The sequence below is a fragment of the Pyxicephalus adspersus genome, chromosome 10, assembly GCF_032062135.1.
Source record: "Pyxicephalus adspersus chromosome 10, UCB_Pads_2.0, whole genome shotgun sequence".
NCBI classification, from domain to species: domain Eukaryota; kingdom Metazoa; phylum Chordata; class Amphibia; order Anura; family Pyxicephalidae; genus Pyxicephalus; species Pyxicephalus adspersus.
In genome coordinates, this window is record NC_092867.1 from 29841212 (window position 1) to 29864463 (window position 23252).

Here is a 23252-nt window from a genome sequence, read left to right on the forward strand (position 1 = left end):
GAAAAGCAACATGAAGAGAGAAAAATCCCTCTCCAAAAAGAATATAGACATCTGACAGAAGCCCTAAAGGGGTTTAGACCCTTCCATATTATATCCAAGACTAGAAAACTAATCAGGCTTCACTTGAGCTTTAAAGTGTAAAAACAGCCATCTTAGAATAACCCCAAAACCACCATATGTTGAAAAATTCTGGCCCAACTCTGCTCTCTGAATTCCATACGATCATTGAAGCTTCTGAGTTTGTATTCTGGACCTAATATCCTAGGGAATAAATGTGTGTTCAGAATCCATAATCCTGACTGGGAAATTTTTTAACAAGTGGATATGAAATCTAAACAGTGATATCTTGCTTTCTCATCATATTATTTGTATGTGACTATAAGACTTGGAGAGGGGCAAGGAACTTTGCAATATACAGTCAATGTAAATGTACCAAACATGTGCTCACATTTTAAAGCAGAACTGCAGGCAAATAATTTAAGAACTGTCTTAACGGTTTAAAGTTAGCTATTTTCAGATCTTGCACACTCAAGTATTTGTATATAAAAGACAAACTGTAAAAGCTCTTTATTACAAGTTCTTAATAACATCTGTAGCTAGAGGCATTGTGGAGAAATGTCTTTCCAAATGCACAAACAAAGGCACAGGAATCTTAAATATCTTCTGAGGAGTTGAGCAAATCCAGGAGTGGATGATGGGTTGAAGTGGCTGGGTAGACAAAGCAAAATGTATTGTAAGCAGGGCTATATTTCTCCATAATAACGTAGGCCATGACCTAAGGTGATTGGGCTGCTTGGGACTGCGTACATTCACCCACAAATCCTGTAGTGTACAGTTTATATATAAACCTATAGTTTTATTAAAGTAAGACACACACACATAACTTACTGTAAATCAGAGGTAGGCAAACTCCGGCCTTTAGGCCGGATATGAGCTAGCCAGTATTCCATTCCAGCCTAACGCCGCCCAGTTATTTATGGTTAGATCCTGCCTAATTAAATTGTTGCATTATTGCGAGTTCCCGCAATATCATCAATATCACCGAGTTCCTGCACAGTAACCCCAATTACTATGCCTAAAGAGCAGAAGCAACGTGCAGCTACCAGTCTCTGGAAGGTTGACTTTGAACGTTGTGTCTTCAAGCCTGAATGAACTGATGATATATTCTTCATCCAACGCAGCAACAAAGCCCTGTGTTTAGTGTGCAATGACACCAACAGCATTTTCAAGAGAACGAATCTCAAGAGGCATTTTGATGCCAGGCACACACACGCATACAGAGACTTTCCTTGACTTCTACCGTCAGCTGCCACATGCTCAGTTTACAATGTTGTTAGCCCGTGCCAAGCGTATGATCACAATGTTTGGCAGCACTTATTCGTGTGAGCAGCTGTTCTCCAAGATGAAGTTTTGTAAGAACAAGCTGCGCTCTCAGCTCACTGACAATCACCCTTATGACATTCTGTTGCTGAACTCATCATTAGAACCTGATATTGTATCTGTCTCTAACATGCAACATCATGATTCCCATTGATCGTACTGTATTTAAATAAAAATCCTTTCCTTGGACACCATGTTTCTTCCAGCCTAGTGTGCCTTCTTGACCTCCTGAAATGGCCTAGTAGTCTAAAAAGTTTGCCGACCCCGGCTGTATAAAAATAATGAGTAAAATGAGTTTTAAATCCAAATTATTTTTATTTTTTTGTAGTAAACAAAACTGTTGAAGGAAAAATAAGGACAACTGCATACAGATTATTTGTAGAAGAGAAGGACAGCTGCCTCAGTAATTTCCTTGCTGCAACTCCATCCACTGTGTGTTCCATAGCCATTACCATCAAAGGCTGCAAAGTCTCCACACTGGGTGGGAGATGCCTCTGGTATGTATCCACCTCCTCCAATGCAGTGCTGAAAAAGAATTAAAAAAATCAGAAAAAATAACTAATTTCAGTAAAGCTTTTACAATGTAAAACAAGCATTAAAAAAATCCTTCAAAAATATTTTACTGTAGAAGCTTTTGCTAAAAAATGAAATAAAATATTACTCACGCATTTACCTTTTTTAAAATATAATTTGCTACAAATCAGTTTTAAAACTTGCCATTTTTTAAAAAGGTCAGAGATGACATTCGTTAAGGGAATTACAAAACCTGCAACAAAGAAGAGGTACCAATGCTACATCGCATGCTTCAGGCCCTTTGACAAAGTATTCCTTTATAGTATGTGACAAATGGCACATGCAGTACTTTGTACATTATATGCATTATATGCTGATGGTCTGTTTTTTTTTGTTAAAGTCTGAGCAGATATTGAATGATTACCCATGCAAAGAATTGCAGATTTTAACTGTAATAGACCTTTTGCACTTTGTAAGTTATACTACCTCTGTTTAACCAAATCCTATTAAGGGTTTTGGACTGATCTGCTGTAAATACATATAAGGTTTTAACTAATATAAGATGTTTACAAAGTATTTTAAATATTATTCATCAGAAAAAGAATGTTAAAATATTACCTAAATCTTTATTTGGGCCACTGGCTGGCCACTTTCCACCCATATATACAGAATTGTCAGGTAATGGTAATCCAAAACAAAATATGTATACAACTGTTTTATACTTATTTGTTCTAAGCAAGGTATGATGTACAACAATGGCTTCTAAGCCTTCACGTAGCAAAACAACCATCATAAAAGAAAAGTAAAAAAACCTGCAAGCAACTTTACCAATGCTAATAGAGTATAATTGCTTACATGTTCTGTGTTGCAGCCAGTCACTTTTATACCAGGACACAGAGCCAGGGGAGCTTTTTCCCTGTTTATAGCTCGGAAATGGACATAGCCAGCTGTGAACTCTTCTGTAAAATAAAGAATGGTGCATTCATTTTTTTAGTTATCATTTCAAAGGACTCATATTATGATGATTTATTATTTTTTCTGATCTTACTAGCTCCATTTGGTGAGTAGTAAGCTGTTGTCTTCTCCACACTTCCAAAATCATACACAACAGGAACAGCAGGTCCATTGTGTGCCAAACAGGATCCAATATTATACACCAAAGGGTATTTCTAAAAAAAAATTGTAGAAATCATAACTACTTAAGACACTTGTATTAATAACACCACCTTGTCCTTGGGTCATTAAGCAAGGTGACAACACAGTTGAGAAAAAAGTTATTCTAAATGTCCCATTGATGAATATCATTATATATAGTATTTGCACTTGTGATTTGCTTATTCAAGAAAAAGTCAAAACAAAGTAACTACAAGCAAGTAATAAAACCAATATACCATAGAAATATTATGTAGATAACAAGATATATAAAAATCATTAGCCATGTTTAATTAGTAGCCAACCAGGATTTATGTTTCACAAATCAGACTACAAAATATCATATATATTTATAAAAATAACAATGTGTTGTAACACTTAGAAAAAAAATTCATTATGGCTAGTGAGTAGGTTCATATTTTTCAAGCAACTATGACAAATAAGAAAACCTTCTTGTGCTACATAAAGTACAACCACCGCTAACATGCCACATGAGTACTCACCTTGTAAAGGTGGAAGAGGTTACCACCTTCCTGATTAAAGAAACTGTTGTTTGTACGATATCTCAAAAGAGATGAACTCCTCCACCGAGACAAGGGTGTATTATTGGGAACATGCCACAGGCCCAGATCTTTGGCAGTAATATCATAATATCCTGGATTCTATAGAACAAAATTTTTTAAAGACAGATTCATTTCTATCATTCTACATACATTTCTATCATTCTAAATACATTCTATCATGTATTGAAAAAGAATATATGTTAGAATTCCCCCCTAAAGATGGATTTACATCTTTCTAGTAAGTAAAGAACAAATCTAAACAAAAAGTGACGATTATGTAATATTTTGTATGTATCGGCTGTCAGTCTTCATATAAATAGGTAAGTTTCCTATAATTCCCAAGAAAAAAGATAGAAGCCATTGCAAGCACAATACGTAATGCCTCCCTAACAACATAAAAGCAAGAAATGTTGTTTTTAAAAAGCCTTTTAGATATTTAATACGGTGTTAGCTAAATAAAATAGTTCTATGTTCTATATAAAAATAATATATTACCTTGTAGTCATCACTAGTCGCACCATCTGGTAATCCAAATGTGGCATAATTTGCCCAGTTTCCCTCTCCTGCTGGATTGTTTGGGTTGTTTCCCTGCTGGCTGGACCAGCGATCTCCTAATGTACATTTCCCATTCATGTTGTTCTCATGTACACTTGCTACCAGTGTCCAACCCCCACCATTGGTTGTCATATCACAGAATGTCTGGTAGGTCACTCCATCTTCGGTGGTCAGAGTGTAAATTCCATCTACAGTAGCAGTGTAATAAGTAATTCAATATTTATCATTTTTATTAAAACTATAATCCACACGCAGAATAAAACCAATTAAAATATACTACAACAGTGGTCCCCAATCTTTTGCACGTGGCGGACCACTAAATGCATGGACTCAGGGCAGCGCATTCGGGGGGAGCCGTGTGTCACTCAAAGGGGAAGATAGTTTGCCCCAGAGTGAACAAAACATTGGTGCATTGAGTGCGACTAGCTGTGCATATCTTAGCACCACAATATTGTCCAAATCAATTTGATAGGTGCCAAAGCCTATAACGTCCACAACTTGGACTAAACTTAATGAACGGAAAAGAAAGAGAGAAGGTAAGCTTTTTTATCGGCACAAAGAAAATAATGATAAAAAATCAATTACAATTTTTATTAGTGTACAGTGATAAATATGAAATACAGTTCGTATTTTCTTGAACCTAACAGAGTGGAGTGTGTAGATAAGAGCGGACCCATGGTAGCCGTCCAAACAGAGGACGTTTGGACAGCTACCATGGGTCCGCTCTTATCCACACAGGTTCAAGAAAATACGAACTGTAATTAATGAACCTTATTTAATCACATCTACAAGTAAATTATCTATCATATTAATAAATAGAAATCAGTGAGTCTCTAGATTTATATACATCAAGTTGAAGACCCAAAGCACTCCAGCGAATTTGTGTGTGGCATATCCCCTTTTACCAATCACTGACATAATTCTATGATTGAATTGGCATAATTTTAACACTGTACTATAGGTCTCCATTATCCCCTGAGGAAGCCCACATGGGCGAAATGCGTCGAGAGGAGACCCTGCTTCTTGACTTATTACTTATACGCAAGTCTGTGACTTTTTAGTCAGTAGTACGGTGTGGATAAATGACACTTTTGCTACTTTACAAACATTGTTTTTATCTGCATAAACAATTTTATAGGTTTTGTTGTGCACTAATAAAAATTGTAAATGATGTTAAATATCATTATCTTCTTTGTTCCAATAAAAACGCCTGCCTTCTCTCTTTCTTTCCTATCCCCTCAGAGTGAAGTAATAATGCCAGAACTCGCCCACTCCAGAGACACAACCTGCCCACCTCCCTGAGCCTGCCATGTCTCCAGGAGACGTGAACCGTGAATTTGGCCTGTGCGCTCAGGGTCCTTCTCCTGACCCCACTAGTGGGTGCACCGGCCAGAGCCGCGGTCCACTAGCTGCCCTCGGACCTGAGGTTGGGAACCTCGGTGCTACAAAATACCTTACATATGCACTGCATTTGTATAGAAAATTGAAAAGGGGAAGTTTTGCAGGGGAAGTTAAGCCACTTCTTCCCCTAGTCTAAATTGGACATTCAAGTAGAGAGAAGAAAAGAAAGAGGTTTGGGCTCACAAATGATTTTGAGGAAAATTCGGTGTATTTAAACAGAATTAGTGAAGCAAACAAGTACAAACAAATCAAAACCCCATACCTGTTTAACAATGCACAGTGTATGGGTAACTTATACATATGTATATTCTAGCAATACAATAGATTTAGGCAAAAAATGATCCCAATTCTCAGTACTTATGCTTACATTATTACTAATACTTACACCCACAGTATCCTACTATTTTGGAACTTTCAACATCTGTGTAATTATCTACAACTTTTGATATCAGGTAATTCTGTAACTTACTGATTATAACAAATACTCTTTGGGTCTCTGATCCTCTTCTGGTATATGGAAATCAATCAATTGTTACCCCCTACCTTTAGTCATCAAGATTTAAATTGTGTCATTTACCCCACACCCTTCATTTAGATCAACTTCATTTATTACATCTATTAAACTGTTTTAGGAACTGGAAGGCTAATAGCCTGTACTTGTTCTTGACTTGTTCTAAAGCACTTTGGATGAAACCATCTATCTTTTGGGGTCACCTATATCCCTACACATCAAGACCTAAGATTGATTAGAGTATTCGAAGTGTGCCTTACCTAGGGTATGTACCCTTAATGACTATCCTACTCAACCTTTCTGTAGTGCTATTTTTATCACTAATATACTAATTTCTACCTAGATACAGCCTCTACCCTAATCAAATCTTTGTTTATATATTACTAATTTCCATCACTGCACTTTTACAACCTTTTTCATAATAGCTACGTAAGTAAAAATTCGATTATATCCTATATTTTCCTGTCTGCATAATATATTACTGAATTTCCAATATATTTATATAATTTGTATATATTTATCACCCATGACTATTGAGAAATTTAGTCTATACTCTATTTACTACTTCAATGACACATGTTCAATCCGATACAATTACCTTAAATTTCATCTGATAAGAAATGTTATAGGCTGTTCCAATGACATTATATTGAATTATTTTTTGACATACCTATATACTATTGATTTTGCTGTGTAAAAAATATATATTCCCTTTTTCCTTTCATTGTTTAATTCCTACGTACACATACAGACCGTTAAGCTTGCTTATTATCATATCCCTGAGGAAGCCCATTCGTGGCGAAACATGTTAGATTCAATACATCTTAAGCATGGTCTCCTTCATCGTTTTTCACCTAAATCTATTGTATTGCTAGAATATATGTATGTATAAGATACCTATACACTGTGCATTGGTAAACAGGTATGGAGTTTTGATTTGTTTGTACTTGTTTGCTTCACTAATTGTGTTTAATTACACCAATTTCTCCTCAAAATTATTTGTGAGCCCTAAACCTCTTTTTTTTCTTCTCTCTACTTGAATGGCCAACTGCATTTGTTATAATAAATCAAATAGAATGCAATATATAATATATATTTTAATATATATATATAACTGTCTTTTCCTTGTTCCCCCATTTTCATTTTGGTGGATCATCTATGGCAGTTTATGGTGTTGGAGAGTGTATTTTTCCCTGTTACAAATGTGTTTCTACCATAACACATAAATATGTATCTCACCTTTAGCAGATCTGTCTAATCTTTTAATTTCCTTACAGCTTCTATAGCTATAGTTACTTCCAGTAGGGTACCCAGAATCTGGTATGATATTATTTGCAGTATCATCATCCCAGCACGCCAACAGGTTCAGAATGGTCTGCTTCTTTTCAGAAAGAGAAGCCTGTTCTAAAAAAAAATAAAAAGGGACACTCACGTAATTTCTATGATATTTATTAAGGGCTATTTAATTATTTTTCTACATACATCTACATTATCTACATACAAAATTGTATATTTGTAATGGGCTGAGGTCAGAAAATTTTCTTGGGTCTTTAGATTTTTTTTTTCAAAACTCTGAACCCTAATTCTAAAGTCATAGAGAATCTTAGACTCTAAAAGTTGTATGTTTAGCACAATAACAGATGGACATATAGGTGCCAGAATACATTTTGTTTAACACCGCTGTTGTAAGTGATTGAATTTTCTACACAAGAAATGTACTTACCACATTTCTTAGCTGAAGCAAATGCCAACATAAGAACTAGAAGAGCATGGACCAACATCTTCATCTGGACAAATAAAACAATTATTACAAATGTCTGCTATGCAACTATACTAACATATTTATAGGTTACATACTGAATTACCACCAATATACAGGTAGCTCCTAGATTAGGGACATGCGACATACGGACGACAAACTGCAGTTTTTTCTTTTTGCATATCAAAGCACAGCTTGCTCCAGATGATAATGAATGTCAAAAGACATAAGTCCATCAAGTTCAACCACTAGGCAAATAAACAAATAAACATATTCCAGATATAAAACCCTATATACATGTTCCTCTGGACATAGTTGGTCCAGAGGAAGACAAAAAATCCCTGGTACAATTTGCTTCAACAGGGGAAAAAAATTCCTTCCCGATTCCATGAGGCAATCGGATGTTCCCTGGATCAATAGTCACTGGTATCTACTTTAAAGCCTTAATTCCAAGTTATATTCTGTGTTTCTAGAAAAACATCCAGCTTTTTCTTAAAGCAATCCATCATAGTTGCTGAAACTACTACCTGAGGGATCCTCCTACCTCCTTTTACCAGACACACTTTACAGGCTCGTCCAATACCGGACTGGAGATCTCTGACCGTTCCAGTCCGATGTCGCCTTTTATACTATTTTTTCTTCTTAGGCTATTGAACTACCTCCTCCTACAGACTGAAATAATCTGTTTGAACAGCTTTTTTTTCTGGGGCTGTGATAAACATTTTATTTTCAAGGCTGCGATAAAGAATTTTCAAACATAATTAATTGACATATTAAACAAGATTGTGTACTTAAGGCTTTTTCATCTGTTGACTTGGCTCCAACTAAAACTCTTTAGAAAAGGTGGTGGCCAATATAAAAAAGATTGTAGTATGATGGAGAAAGATTGGCACCACCTGATGTATGTAATTATGATATAAATATAAATGTATGTAATTATGATATAAATAGGATATATCTTCCATGTTTAGAAATTAGCTTCCTGTATTACCTCTCTACCTTAAGCCTCTGCCTTACATAGGGGGACCTAATCAGCATCCCTGACAAAAAAAAAAAAAAAAAACTAATGTAAGTCTCCAACGCAAAAACAGTATTATTGTAAGAAGCTATAAATGTATTCATGTATTTTTTGCAGTGGTCTGTACTGGGGGGTATCATTAGTGCTCAGAACCCCTTCTGCCACCACCACCTGTTCAGGGGCTCATCTGTCTGTGCCATTTTCTTGTCTTGTGACCTCTTTAAATTGTGGGAGACGCTTAGCTTGACCATTCCCTAGTGTAACATGAGCATTTCAGAAAGAAGGAGAAGAGAAGCCATTATTCGCCTCATCATTTTTTTAACATAATTTTAAACTAAAAAAAAGATAAAAAATTGAAGTTTTTAATTTACTTAAAAGTTTAAAATACTCATTCTATACAACGTTTCATAAGCCAGAGAGTTTGCATCTTGGATTTCTCAACCATGTGTACCAACTACATGTAGAGTTATGACTTTTATTTAAAGTTGTGAACATTCATTCAATATAGAGCACAATATAGATTAGCTTCTCTAATAGTGTTGGTGTTCGAATTCAGGTTGTCCTTATAATCGACCCTAATATGGCTGTTTGAATTCAGATAGACCCAACCAAAAAAAATGAGGTTAGACAGCAAAAATTCAGATAAAAAAAAATTAAAAAATGTGTTAAAAAAAAGTTAATGTTAAATTAATTTATTGAGTGTTTGTGTTTATTTAACAATTTTTTTTACAGGTTATCCTACAATGACATGATTAGTGTTGATGTTCGAATTCGGGTTGTCCCTATATTTGACCCGAATATGGCTGTTCGAATTTGGGTAGACCCGACCCGAATTTTGCTGCATTCGACCGCAAAAATTCGGGATGAAAAAACAAAATTTTTTTTTTCTAAATTTTTTTTTGTATGTGTTTTTTATTTTAAACTTGTTCTTTTTTTATTTTTTACAGGTTATCCGACAATGACATTATGAATCAGAATGTCATTGTGGGATTCCTGGACCGTGGGAACTTTATCTGGGAGTCTCCTTATTAAAGGGGGCTTCCAGATTCCAAAGTCCTGCTAAAATGTTTATAAAAGCTTAAAAACGCTTGAAAAAGCCTCCATTGAGTTCAATTATGATCGCACCATTGAGCTTAACAGATCCTCCTTAATCGCGCAGCTGAAATCTAATCGCCTTAATTGGAAGATTCGCGCCCCCTATTGCTCATTATTATGAAGGCAGGAATCCGGCCAAGGCTGCAATCATTGAGGAGAGTGTGTGACCCCCGGGAATCATAGTGGAACTGCAGTTCATCTGCAGTTCAGTTCCCATAGTCACGTGACTATAGGAACTTTGCAGTTACAGCTGTGACTGCAGGCAATCCCCGGGCACTAGAGGTTGATTAGGGACAAGTTTCCCCATTCATCACATCTAGTGCCCTGGGTTCTTGGATAGAGAAACTCTATCCAAGAACACATACTACTAGTAAAGGGCTGCAAGAGCAATCTGATTGGGGCCCCAAGCCAGTTCTGTACAGGGGAACTACCCCCTTGAAGATCTAGCATTTTCCCTGTTTTGTTAATAGGAAATAAGGAAAATGGCTAAAATATTATTATGCAAATAGGGACACACTGTATTATTTTATTACTCAGCTATACAAACACAAGTACAATTAAGTTCCTAGGACTACACATGTCATTCTTGGAACAGATGTAGAATGATCACATAGTAATAGCACAATAGCTGCTGCAGGAAACATCACTACCAACACCAGAATATTTATTCAACTATCACTGCAGTAAGGGACATATTGGCCAAGCATAAATGCAAACAAAATAGCTGTTCTTATGAAACTAGTCATGTTCACAATCCTAAAGCTCATATAAACCTTCATCCTAATAGGCTAAATACATTTCAGGTGCATCACATGTGATCTAGGACCTTTGTTCTCTGTGTCAGACCTACAGATGTGTGATCAGCAAATGCTGATGGTCGCTGCTAAATCAATTAAATTAGTAGGGGGTAATTCAGACCCTTCTAGAGAGACTACATCCACACAGAGAACAGGGTCCTTTTTTGAAGCATGCTACCAGGGGACAGTTCTTTCTGCTCAGTATGTGGCTAAATTCTAAAGAAAACGTACTAACATGGCTGCACACAATTGTTCCAATTTACTTAGTGCTAACTAGTGTTGATGTTCGAATTCGGGTAGACCCGACCCGAAAATCACAGGATTTGACAGCCAAAATTCGGGAGAAAAAAAAAAAAATTTTTTCTTAAATTATTTATTTCGTATGTGTTTTTTATTTAAACTTGTTCTTTTTTATTTTTTACAGGTTATCTGACAATGACATTATGAATCATAATGTCATTGTGGGATTCCTGGACCCTGGGGAACTTTGCGGTCACAGCTAATTGAAAGCAGGTGCCTTCAATTAGCTGTAACCGCAGGCAATACGAGGGCAATAGAGGGTGAATGGGGATACTATCTCCATTCATACCTCTACTACTCTGTGATTGGCTGAGAAATAGGAAATCCTGATGACAGCTCAAGCATCATCAGGATTTCCCTTTCCTCAGCAACTCAGAGAGCAGAGCAATCAGCCAAGCTTTACTATGCTGACAGCTCTGCTCCACTGATCGTGGAGCGATCAAGGGAGCAGAGCTGTCAGCATAAGTAAAGGTGTAAAGGTCTGCTGATTGCTCTGCTCCCTGATTGGCTGAGGAAAGGGAAATCCTGATGATGCTTGAGCTGTCATCAGGATTTCCTATTTCTCAGCCAATCACAGAGCACTAGGGATGAATGGGCACAAGTCTCCCCATTCATCTCTAGATCATATTGTTACAGCATGTACAGAATTGTGCACAATATGATTGTTCAAGTATAATCGTGCATAATCGTTGATCGGTCGTAATCGTTCATTTTCTAACAATAATTATTGGAAGTGTGCACCTAGCTTTAGCCTGAAATAGATTTGACGACGCTCTTTAATCTTCACATGAAGTACAGGGGTATGTAATAGTGTTATGTATCTTTTTACAATGTATCTTTTTATGTATCCTTTTACAATGTATCTTTTTATGTATCCTTTTATAATGTATCTTTTTATGTATCCTTTTATAATGTATCTTTTTACATCTGTTTGGAGGCTGTAGAAGCTCTACACAGTGCTGAAAAAAAACCTGAATTTTCCCTCCCATTGACTTTAATGGTGTTCGACCTTGAAATTCGACCACCCGAATAATTTTGCTACATTTGAGCAAATAGCTGCCGAATGAATAGTGAGCTATTCGACCAACACTAGTGCTAACCCTTAATTGCACTAACGTATAGCTAAAAATCATCATCTTTTGTTCATAAGAAAAACATATTGCTATTGAATTTAATAAGTTTTCTTTTTTTTTTTTTAAAGATTTTATTTTTATTAACAAGTTTTTAACATTACAGTATTTCACAAAAGGGGAGAGAAAATCAAAGGGAAAAGAGGGAGGGGGAATAACAAAATGGGAAGAAGAGTGTCTCAAATGTAGTCCTAGAAATCCCAAATGACGATAAATCTGTTAAAAAAGGCCCAACTTCGGCAGTTGTAATTCGTTCCAGAAGGTATAAAATATACATAACATACAGTGTTGAAATAAGTAAGAAAACATCAGGTCGTATAGTCCTGTATTGCAGAGGGGGAACTACCAGAACCACTGATACAACAAACCTGTATCCACCATTGTATCTGCCATACAGTACAAAACATTTTAATGGCCCATCAGAGTCTTGTATTTATTGGATTTGTGAAAAGTTATCCAAGGGGCCCAAGTGGACAGAAATTTCTCAGTTTTGTCATGGATACCTGAGGTGCGATCCTCCATGAGCATGATTTTGTTCACCTGAAACGAAATTTTAACAGTAGGTGGTTCGGCCTTCCACAACTCCGGAACACTGCATTTAGGCACTGAGTTATTATATATTTTTTGAGGCCAGGCATTCAGGTGGAGGAGGAAGAAGGCCGGGTCTTCAGGAATCTCCCCAATGGACATTTTACGACATACCTCTCTATCTCTTGCCCAGAATTCTTTAATTACCAGGCAAGACCAAAATACGTGTAGTATGGTCCCAGTATCCCTGCAACATCTCCCACACAGCCCAGATTCTGATGGGAATATAACATGTAGAATTTACTTAAGGTTTCTGAGGAATTCAGTTTTTATCAAAATTCCAGCTGCCCCATGCTCACCTTTGTTGATCACACACTGAATTTCAATTACAGTTATGGAGGGCCTTGCACATGACTAACTGAGGCTGCACATTGGTCTATGCATCTCAACTGCTGCAAATCATAATTTCTAGGCAAGTTTTGCAGCATATACATTGATTTACAGAAAGGTCAGTTTTGTTTATTTCCTAAAGGAACATATTCATGTTCAGTTTGCAGTTGAGTTTTAAAAACTGACAAACCTTTATTGTGTGACTGTCAAATGATTGAATATAACTGCCCTGCCCATACAATATATCCTACTATGGTAAAGTCTGTAACATGAGTGGATTATCAGGTTCTCCTGGGTTGTCAGGAGCTGTCATTCATCCACTGCTGGCTATTGATTCCACCATTCCCAGAAATGGTTTATTGTCTATAATCACAAGTTTGTTTTACTGCACAATGCCTTGAGATAGGAGTAATGCCAAGGGCTGGCAAACACACAGCCACATGCATGTAAGCTTCTATAGTTGCAATCAGTTTTTTAAATATAAGGATTACAGTCTTGTGTTAAGCAGACGTTGGATGATTGTTGCTACTGCTGTGGTGGATTTAAAAATGACACCAGGGAACAACTGCATATATACATATCTGATTTTTGCTTGAGATGAGCACAACTGTTTATCTCGAGGAAATATTATCAGTCATGTGTGCATAGATTTACTCTTTACAATTCCCAATTGAAATAAGGTAGATAAGTTGTCATCAAATGTCTTCACTTTCATGTCTTCTGGTTGGGGAAGGTGGTGTTCTGTAATGCATAGATATTTGGAATCAACACATCTGATATTAACCAGCATAGGATGTTATCAGTTCACAAAATTCCTGGAGAAATCATATACTGGAGAACATATAACTTTTAACTTAATTTTACAAAAAGACACAAATTGAGAAGTTTATTGTTTAAAAATAAAAACAACTCAAAAATTATGATGATCTGGAAGACTAAACCGGTTTCCATCTAATATCAGGAACAAGACTAACTGACTTTTCTAGAACTTTGATTCAAGTAACTTCATCTTTAGGACTGTGAGTACAGCAGCTGATCAGTCACGTTCTCCCGCACACTGCAACACCTCTGGGGAATTGAGGGTTAATAGAAGAATAGGTTAACCTGCACCCCAGACTTTGCCAAAACCAGCTTTCTCTTAGTTACTATTTAGCAGTACAACAGAAAACCTAATGCAGTGGTCCTCAACCTCCGAGCCAGGGACCGGTGCCGGTCCGTAGCTGGTGAGTTAGGGACCGCATTAGGACCATTAGGGGTCGGAAATATCCGAAGGAATCAGGAAAAAAAAATTTCCCCTATTGGAGCAAATAGAACCAGGGTTTTTGTTTTACCTCCCTCTGGATCAACCATGTCTATATGTATATTTCCTTAGTAGTTGAACTTGATGGGCTCATTTCTTTTTTCAACCTGACTAACTATGTAAATATTACATGCAACCAGAGAGGTAGGTGTGAGCTTGTTTTAAAGCTTTCACTGCTTGTAAAACGATTTGAATACGGTGCAAAGATTAGCTCAAGGGAGGACAGGATTCAGACAGCAGATATCAAATTATACTCAGCTTGCATTTAAAATATGGTTTAAAAGCCTTTGGCGTGCGTTGATTTCAACAAACTAAAGTTCACAGAACTATGTGCACAAAATATTAAACTGTAATAAAATCCAAGTATAAGGGTAGAGTTTTATTCATTCTTCTCAGGCATTGCTCCTAGCAACTGTGCCATAGTTTTATGCTCTAACTTGTAGGTAAACTGGCCTCCCTAGCTTTATCTGAACTTTTCAAAAACGTGTATTTAAGGCTGCAGCACCCTTCTTCACTGATTGATTTTGTTTAGCTACCCGTTTCCCTTGTGATCCTTGCTTGCTCCTGTGACCCAGGGCCCTTACTATGACTTTGACTCCCATCTTACCTGTCCTTAACTCACCTAATCCGCCTAACCCACTGTTGCCAATTTTGTCTGTCTTAGACTAGCAGGACTCCATCAATATTCCTGTTTGGGCATGTATCAGTCAGAACAACTTGGTATTACACTGCAGTGCAACAGCCTCACCACGAGTGGCTCTGGAGAACACCAGACTGATACTTAGACTCTGCACCTTATTTACATTTGGCTCCTAATGGGTTAGCTTAGGGGTGTCAACTCTGGCCTGCAATGTCCTTTTTTTGGCCCCCGATGGAATCGTAAATATAAACTACAGCTGACCCGCCGCTGCATTGAAATAGCGCCACTAATACAATTCTTGTCATAACTTGCGTCTATAGACGATTGGGCTTTCTGCCTATGAGCGGCCCCGCATTGGACTGTTTTAGATGCAAGTAATGCAGGGAATTGTAGTAGCGGTGCTATTTCAATGAAGAGGGAGTTCCAGCGGCGGGCCACAAATAAGATTTTTTCAATAAATTTCAAGGTTGGCCCGTGACTTTGAATGACGTTTTTGAATATGGCCCAATGTGTATTTCAGTTTGATACCCCTGGGTTAGCTACTTTAGCAAATTCTCCAATTGTCACAGTTTAACCAACCCTAACACACTGTATAATATAAATTTGGCATCGGGTTTGTGAACTCCATCAAGTTTTCTGTCTACTCTTGTCTCTTCGATTGTTTTAAATGTTGGTCTATTAACTATCTAGTTCCTGTTATCTGTTTTCTGTTATTGTTGCACCTAAAGGTTAACACAAAAATGGTTTAATTTTTACCAATTTAAAATGGATCAATATTCATTATACTAAATGCAAATACAAAGGTTCACTTCAGCAATGCTTCTTTTAATAAAACATTTTTTAAATCTACTCACTTTAGTCCTGCTAGAACAGATTTCCTTTAACAGTTGATGTTCTATAAAGACACAATGGAGCATTGTTCTCGTGCAATGTAAATGTTTGATCGCTCACGGGTGAAGCTCTCTGTTCCTTTTTACTGCTCATTTAGGTCTATCTGGAGCAGTGTTTATAAATGATTTTCCACTGCTGCTCTCTGAAACCCCAAAAGATCAGGGTTTATATGCAATGCAAAATATTTTTTTTCAATAAAGCCCACTGCTGCATTGTTTATATAATGCAATGCAAATTATTGTTTTGTTTAAAAAAAAAGCCAAGCACACTATTGTTTGCATACTTGTGAGGTCCCTTTGCTGCTCATTTGAGCTTACCTGGAGCACTATTTGTATGCAATTTCAAATGAATTTCCATTGCTGCTATTTGATGACCCAGCAGAGCAGTTTTCATAAGCAATTGCATGCAAGTGGATTTATTTTTCTTTAATGTTCACTGCAACCAATTTCTTTTGCCATGTATGTATATGCTATGCTCCTATTGTATTACATTTATGGTCTCCCCAATACTCCCAAAGAAGCCTTAGGAGGCAAAAGGCATTGGATTTGGGGACCCTATCAGTTGTTAATAAAATATATCAACTTTTATTACATTAGAAGTTCCATGTCTATTGTCACTAATTATCTTGTTCACTGAACACTTACGTGAACAAATAACTTGGTAATAGTTCATAGCTCGGAATTGGACATAAGCTGTTGTCTTCTGCACACTTCCATAATCATACACAAAAGGAATAACAGGTCCATTCTGTTGCAAACAGGTACCAACATTGTACACCAAAGGGTATCTCTAGTAAGAGGATGAAACCCAAAGGTAAAGTCAAAGCCAAATACTACAAAAAAGTGACAAAACCAAAAAACAGTAGACGTATTATAGTTAACCATATTAATAATATGTATTAGCTTTTTTGTTATTAAGGCAACAGAAAGTTTAGTACTGATATATACAATCGGATATATATTTGTAAGAATGTGCAGTAACTCTAAGCAGGTAAATTCATTATTTTATAGTCCATACGCTAATTAGTTTGAGTTTTGATTTCATTGTAAAATGTAGGGTTCAGATCTTTCAAACAACTATAACAAACTTTTTGTGCCACATATGGTATACAAGCCACCTAATATGCCACAGAGTACTTACCTTGTAAAGGTGAAAGAGGTTACCACTCTCCTGATTAAAGAAACTGTTGTCTGTACGATATCCCAGGAGAGATAAACTTCTCCACTGAGACAAGGGTGTATTATTAGGAATGTGCCACAGGCTCAGATATTTGGCAGTAATATCATGGCAGCGATCTCCTAATGTACATTTCCCATTCATGTTGTTCTCATGTACACTTGCCACCAGTGTCCAACCTCCGCCTTTAGTTGTCATGTCACAGAAGGTCTGGTAAGTCACTTCATCTCCAGTGGTCAGAGTGTAAATTCCATCTAGAATAGCAATGTAATAAACAGTTGATTGTTTAAAATGTGTACTTCAAATATAATCCAAACTCAGAATAAATGCAATAAAAGTTGCTCGAAGACACCATATGTATGCATTGCCTTAAAAAAAAAATCAACTTGCTGGATTATCAATAACCAGTGTATAGTGTTGGAAAGCATATGTCCCCTATTGCAAATGTGTATGTACATGAAATCTGTAACTCACCTTAGCATTGTTATCTGAACTCTTATTTTCCTTACAGCTCCCGTATCTGTAAATACTTCTAGTAGGGTTCCCAAAGTTTGATATGAAGTTATTTGCATTTTCATCATTCCAGCATGCCAGCAGGTTTAGGATGATCTGCTTCTTTTCAGAAACAGAAGTCTGTTCCAAATACAGAAAAAAGGGACAGTGTTCTTACTGAATCTCTATTATATTTTTTAGGGTTCATTGAATAATTTTTAACATATTTTTTATATAAAATCAACCTTTTTTTTAATTCAGACTCTTAACATGACAATAAATAAAGTTTGTTATGCAGCTTTGTATTCTACAGGATTGCTGTTTTATAAAGGCATCTGAGTTGCACATGCACAAGAGTCTACAGTTACAAATTTACATCGGTTATCAGAATGTCTTTAATCAGATTACAAAAAAAAATCAATAAAGGACCATTATGTAATGATAAGACTTTAAAGGGGGACCTATTTAAATAAAGATGGTATAAGTGCACCGAATAGACTTTTCCTTTTTTTGGCATAATAATAAATATACTGCTTAGTGTGCTATTACATTGTTCATATTCAGACTTTTTACTAATATGATAACATGTGTTTCTATAGAAGACACTGAGGTTTAAGCAATATTGTAAATAATTAGCCAGATTATAATCAAATGCCAATGGAGCTTAAAATTTAACTTGGACATGTTTTACCAAATTTTTCGTATGAAAAACATCCTTCTTTTTTTGTACAAATGTATTTTTTAAAATTTTTTTACAGAGAAATTAAGTTACAAATACAATATTAGGAAACATAAAACAAAAAAAAAACAATCAAAGGAAACAGTAAAATTGTTACAAAAAATAGCAGCATAGAATTTTTTTGAGAATTAGAATTATTATATAAAACCACATTTACAATACAGTAGTTATATGTATATAGTTATCTCAATACAATGTCCTAACTCAGGGGTCTGCAACCTGCGGCTCCAGGAGCCGCATGCGGCCCTTCAGCCTCCTTGTTGTGGCTCCCTTCGGCTGCCGCGGGGAGATCTCTGATGGGGGATCCCCTTCCTCCCAAGACACTGCGGAGGAGGGGGATTCCCTATCCAGTGTTCTAATGAAAAAAATCTACCAGTGAAATAAATCTACCACGGGGCGTGTACAAATGGGTGCGTACAATGACATCCCCCTCCTTTGAACCCCAATTCCTCTGGAACGGGGAGATGTACAAAACCAAAAATGTAGGTGCAAGTGGGGGACACCTGTGACTAACACCCCCTAAATCTAATAATAATTTAATCTTTAGGCTATCATCAGAACATAAAGAACTCTGCCCATCCAAAAAATCTACCGTTACACATTGCTGGAGGCACCTGAACCCCAATTTCTCTGGAACAGGAAGGGGGTACAGGTGAACAAAATTAAAGGTGCAAGTGGGGGACACCTGTGGCTAACACCTCCTAAAAACTCCACCCATCAAAAAACCCCTACCCTGTTACACATTGTTGGAGGCTTCTAGCACCTAAACCCCAATTTATCTGGAAACGGGGGTACAGGTGAAAAAAATTTGAGGTGCAAGTACGGGACACCTGTGGCTAACACCTCCTAAAAATTCATAAAAACTCCGCCTATCAATAAAATCTACCCTGTTACACATTGCTGGAAGCATCTAGCATCTGAACCCCAATTTCTCTGGAACAGGGGGGACGGTACAGGTGACCAAAATTAGAGGTGCAAGTGGGGGACACTTATGGCTAACACCACCTACAATTGAATCGCTAAGGCATCGTCAGAAAATAAAGAACTCTGCCCATCAAAATAATCTACCCTGTTACAAACTGCTGGAGGCTTCTAGCACCTGAACCCCAATTTCTCAAGATTGGGGGGTACAGGTGAACAAAATTAAAGCTGCAAATGAGGGACACCTGTGGCTAACACCCCTTAAAATTTCATTGCTAAGGCATCGTCAGAACATAAAGAACTCTGCCCATCAAAAAAATCTAGCCTGTTACGTTAGAAGCCTCCAGCTAATGTAACATGATGATAACGTTAGAAGCTGGAGGCTTCTAGGGGCATAGTTCAGTGTTTAATTTATTTCAAAGTAGGCCTACACATGCACACTTGTTGTAACAGGTAAAATTAAAAAAATATTAAAACTTAAAAGTTTATAAACTGTGTTATGTTTTGCGGCTCCAGACTATTTTTCTTTAGTGGAAGAGGAGGCAAAATGGCTCTTTTGATAGTAAAGGTTGCACACCCCTGTCCTAACTGATAACAACTAACCATAATACCTTTGAATTCTGAACATAGCACGATCAAGGTAAGGAAAGTTTCCCTTCTTTGTAGGAGATATACACTATCCATTGATACTTAACGATAAAGATTAAGTATTCCAACCCTTTAGTCCCACTGTATGGACCATTTATTTAAAAAATAACAATAGAAAAAAATATAAAAGAAAAAGAAAGAGTGAAGAAAAGAGATTGGGGAGAGTAGGGAAAGAAAAAAAAGAGGAAGGGGCAGGCCTCTAGTCCAACTAGACTTACTTGGAAATAAGGAATCTAGCTTTCGTTAATATATTGGCCATTTAACATTTTTTGGGTTTAGATAACTCACAGACGGATAGTCACAATAAGTGGGTCAGTCTGTCCGGGGGGATGGGCTTTTCAAACAGCTCCTCTTGTAAGTCGTTTACTATTCGATCTAGAGTTCCTACCTCCAACAAAGATAATTGATGTGTTAGGAAAAATCCTATGAAATACCTCATGAGTAAAATACCAGTGCATTAGTATTTTGTATGTGTTTTCTTTATATATAGTACATAAAGAACTTTTCTGGGGTTGTTGCCATAATATTTTCCAAATATCCTCCGGGAGTACTCTTCCCAAGATCTGTTCCCACTTTTGCATGTAGCCATGTTTTGTCCCTGGGGTATTTGACTCCATGTGAAGAACCTGGTAAATTCCCGAGATTAAACCTCTCTGGCAGGGTCCACCTATACACCGTTTCTTAAAGGAGCTCGGGGGGAGGACACCAGATCCATCATTAAAGTCTGCGCAAAGGGCCAAATTTGTAAGAACTGTAGAATGAGATACCAGGTACCTCAAACATCTGGACGATATCCTGGTAAGACAGGTGTTTTCTTGTACAGGAGTGTACTATCTGATCATAATTGAAGAGTAGACATCAAACCATGTGGCGTGTGGTACTGTCCAGAATATACAGGGTGTATAGAAAAGATGTAAGCAATGAGGCCTTTGATGTCACCCTAATCTACTTTTATAGTGTAACTAAATCTGTTTTGTGAACTGCATCAGTGCCAATAGGGAGTGTTCAGGAACTCCGTAAGAGATGCTCCAGAGCATGGAGTTCGGGTAGATAGATGCCATCCATAACATAAAAGACTGCAGTGTTGACAGGATAAAGTCCGGTACCCCCAAGCCTCCTGCAGTACTTAAGGAGAACATTACTGTTTTGGGGAGCCTGTGTTTTTTGTATCCCCATATAAAATCTAGTACTGTCGGCCTGCAGTCTATTAAGTGTCTTCAGAGGAACTGTCACTGATAATGTGGAGAATAGATAAGGGAATTTTGATAAGGTACACATTTTAACAAGGGCTATGTGGCCAAAAAAAATGGATTGGTAATGATTTCTTCTTCCTAAAAAGGGAGGAAACCTATCACAGTAGTGGGACATAATTTCTTTTGTATAGTGTATGGTAGGTAAGGGTTAAATGAACTCCCAAATATTTAAGCAAATTTGCTTTCCAGTTAAACTGCAAGAAGCCTTTAAGATGCTGAAGGTATCGAGCATATTTACTGGTAGATCCTCTGTTTTGGTTGAATTTATTTTGTACCCTGAAAGGGTACCATACTCTTCCAACACCCTATGCGCATTAGGTAATGCTATTAAAGGATTAGTGAGTGCCAACAAGACATTGTCCGCATATAATGCACTTGTGAAATGTTTGGTTTTGATAGGCACCCCTGTAATATCAGAATGTCTGCGGATCGTAGCTGCAAGAGGCTTTATGAACAGAGCAAAGAGCAATGGGGAAAGAAGGCATTTCTTTCTGGTAGCATTTTTAATCTGAAACTGTGGGGAGTTGGCATGTGGAAATTTGACTTCAGTTGTGGGGTTAGAGGGCTCAAATCGCATTCAAGAAGGGCCCCCGTATTCCAACCCACTGCAATACCTTCATCATGAATGGCCAGCTAAGGCGGTCAAAGGCCTTTTCAGGGTCAAGTCTAAGAATTGCCAACACCATTTTATTAAAAGCATCAATGATATCAAAGGTTCATCTAGTGTTGTTGCTTGCCTGATAGTCAAAGATAAATCCAACTTGGTCTTTGGCTCTAATAGTGGGCAAATAAGACCCCCAGGGGGTTTTATATCAGTAATGAGAAGGGCTATTGGGCGGTAACTGGCAAGATTTTGAGGAGCTTTACCCGGCTTGGGCAACACTGAAATATAGAAGTGAGACATCGAACTTGGAATCAGGACCCTTCCAGAAAGCTATATAGGTTAATCATGTGTGGAACCAGAATGGGAGCATATGTTTTATAATAGCTGTATATGAAGCTGTTGGGGCAAGGAGCTTTATGATGGGGACGATTAGATATTGTTGCCAGTATTTCCTCCCTGTTACCTTCATATTACGGGCTTCTTCAAAACAGGAAGAGCAGAGTTGTGGAGGTAGTCACCTATACGGGCAGGTAAGCTGGAGGCATTTCCTGTTTGGGCATTATGTACTATATATGTCACAGATTACTGCAGGACCAGGGGATCTTTGTCCTCCTTAGTGTCAAAATCTTGCATTCCCCTATTGCCAGCACCAGCTCTGCTCAACGTTCCCAGTCTCTGCTTACTTCTGGACCTGGTCATATGAGTCCCTGTCCCTGCCCCTTTGCCTCAGAGGACTAGAATGTTCTGCAGAGGCACTCCACCTGCTGGCAAACATGCGAACAGCACCTGAGCTGCCTCTTCTCCAGTACTCCTGGTGGTGGGTTAGAATGTCTGAAGGTCACATGGCCTCATCACATGACCTTCCCTTTATAAGGAAAAGACTGGCAACAGGAAGCTGCCTGAATAAAAAGAAATAGAAACAATGCTCGCATACAAAGCTTGCCAGTCAGCTTGAGGGCAGAAAAGTTTTTCTTTTTTTTTTTCAAAGATTTGTAGCTTAAACCTAAGCACGTTAAAAGTGTTACATGCTGGAAACGTACTTTTAGCACAATAAAAAACTGACATGGGTGCTCAAATAAATGTTCTGCAGATCTTTTAAAAATTGTTGCTTATTCTGCACAAGAAAGACAAGTGCCAAGGAAAGTACTAAAAGAGTATCTGCCAACATATTCATCTGAACAAATATGACAATAATAAATATAAGCGATACAAGTATACTAGTGACTAAAACATTGAGCTATTGTATATACAGTATAAATATTTCATTCATAAAAAGCATTCAAACACAGCCAATAATGTGAGGGCAGACATAGCTCCTCTTACCTTCTTTCACCAGACACACTTCAGATGCTCCTCCAATACCAGATTGAATACCGCTGATTATTTTAGTTTGATGTCACTTTTTATGGTGTACTTTTTTCTTATTATCCTATTTAACTGCACTGAAATAATCTGCTTGGGTTGTTTATACTTTTGTTTTTAGGGGCTGTGATAAA

At 37.3% G+C, this 23252-nt stretch overlaps 2 protein-coding genes across 3 annotated transcripts in view; both read right to left on the reverse strand.

Moving 5' to 3' along the window:
* LOC140339309 (intelectin-1-like) overlaps positions 1 to 23252 on the reverse strand; it is a 35860-nt gene that overhangs the window by 5385 nt on the left and 7223 nt on the right. The window lies entirely within an intron of this gene.
* On the reverse strand, positions 1682 to 23217 carry LOC140339546 (intelectin-1-like). 2 transcript variants are annotated; one of them, XM_072424298.1, is made up of 9 exons: positions 23080 to 23217; positions 17064 to 17353; positions 7799 to 7862; positions 7315 to 7479; positions 4104 to 4351; positions 3549 to 3707; positions 2942 to 3062; positions 2749 to 2852; positions 1682 to 1905 (listed from the first exon to the last, which is right to left on the reverse strand). In XM_072424298.1, the coding sequence occupies exons 2-9, from the start codon at positions 17295 to 17297 to the stop codon at positions 1753 to 1755; spliced, it is 1248 nt and encodes a 415-aa protein (XP_072280399.1). In that variant the 5' UTR covers positions 17298 to 17353; positions 23080 to 23217; the 3' UTR covers positions 1682 to 1752. The 2 variants fall into 2 exon arrangements, with proteins under 2 accessions (XP_072280399.1, XP_072280401.1); XM_072424300.1 differs by lacking the exons at positions 17064 to 17353; positions 23080 to 23217 and adding an exon at positions 8379 to 8446.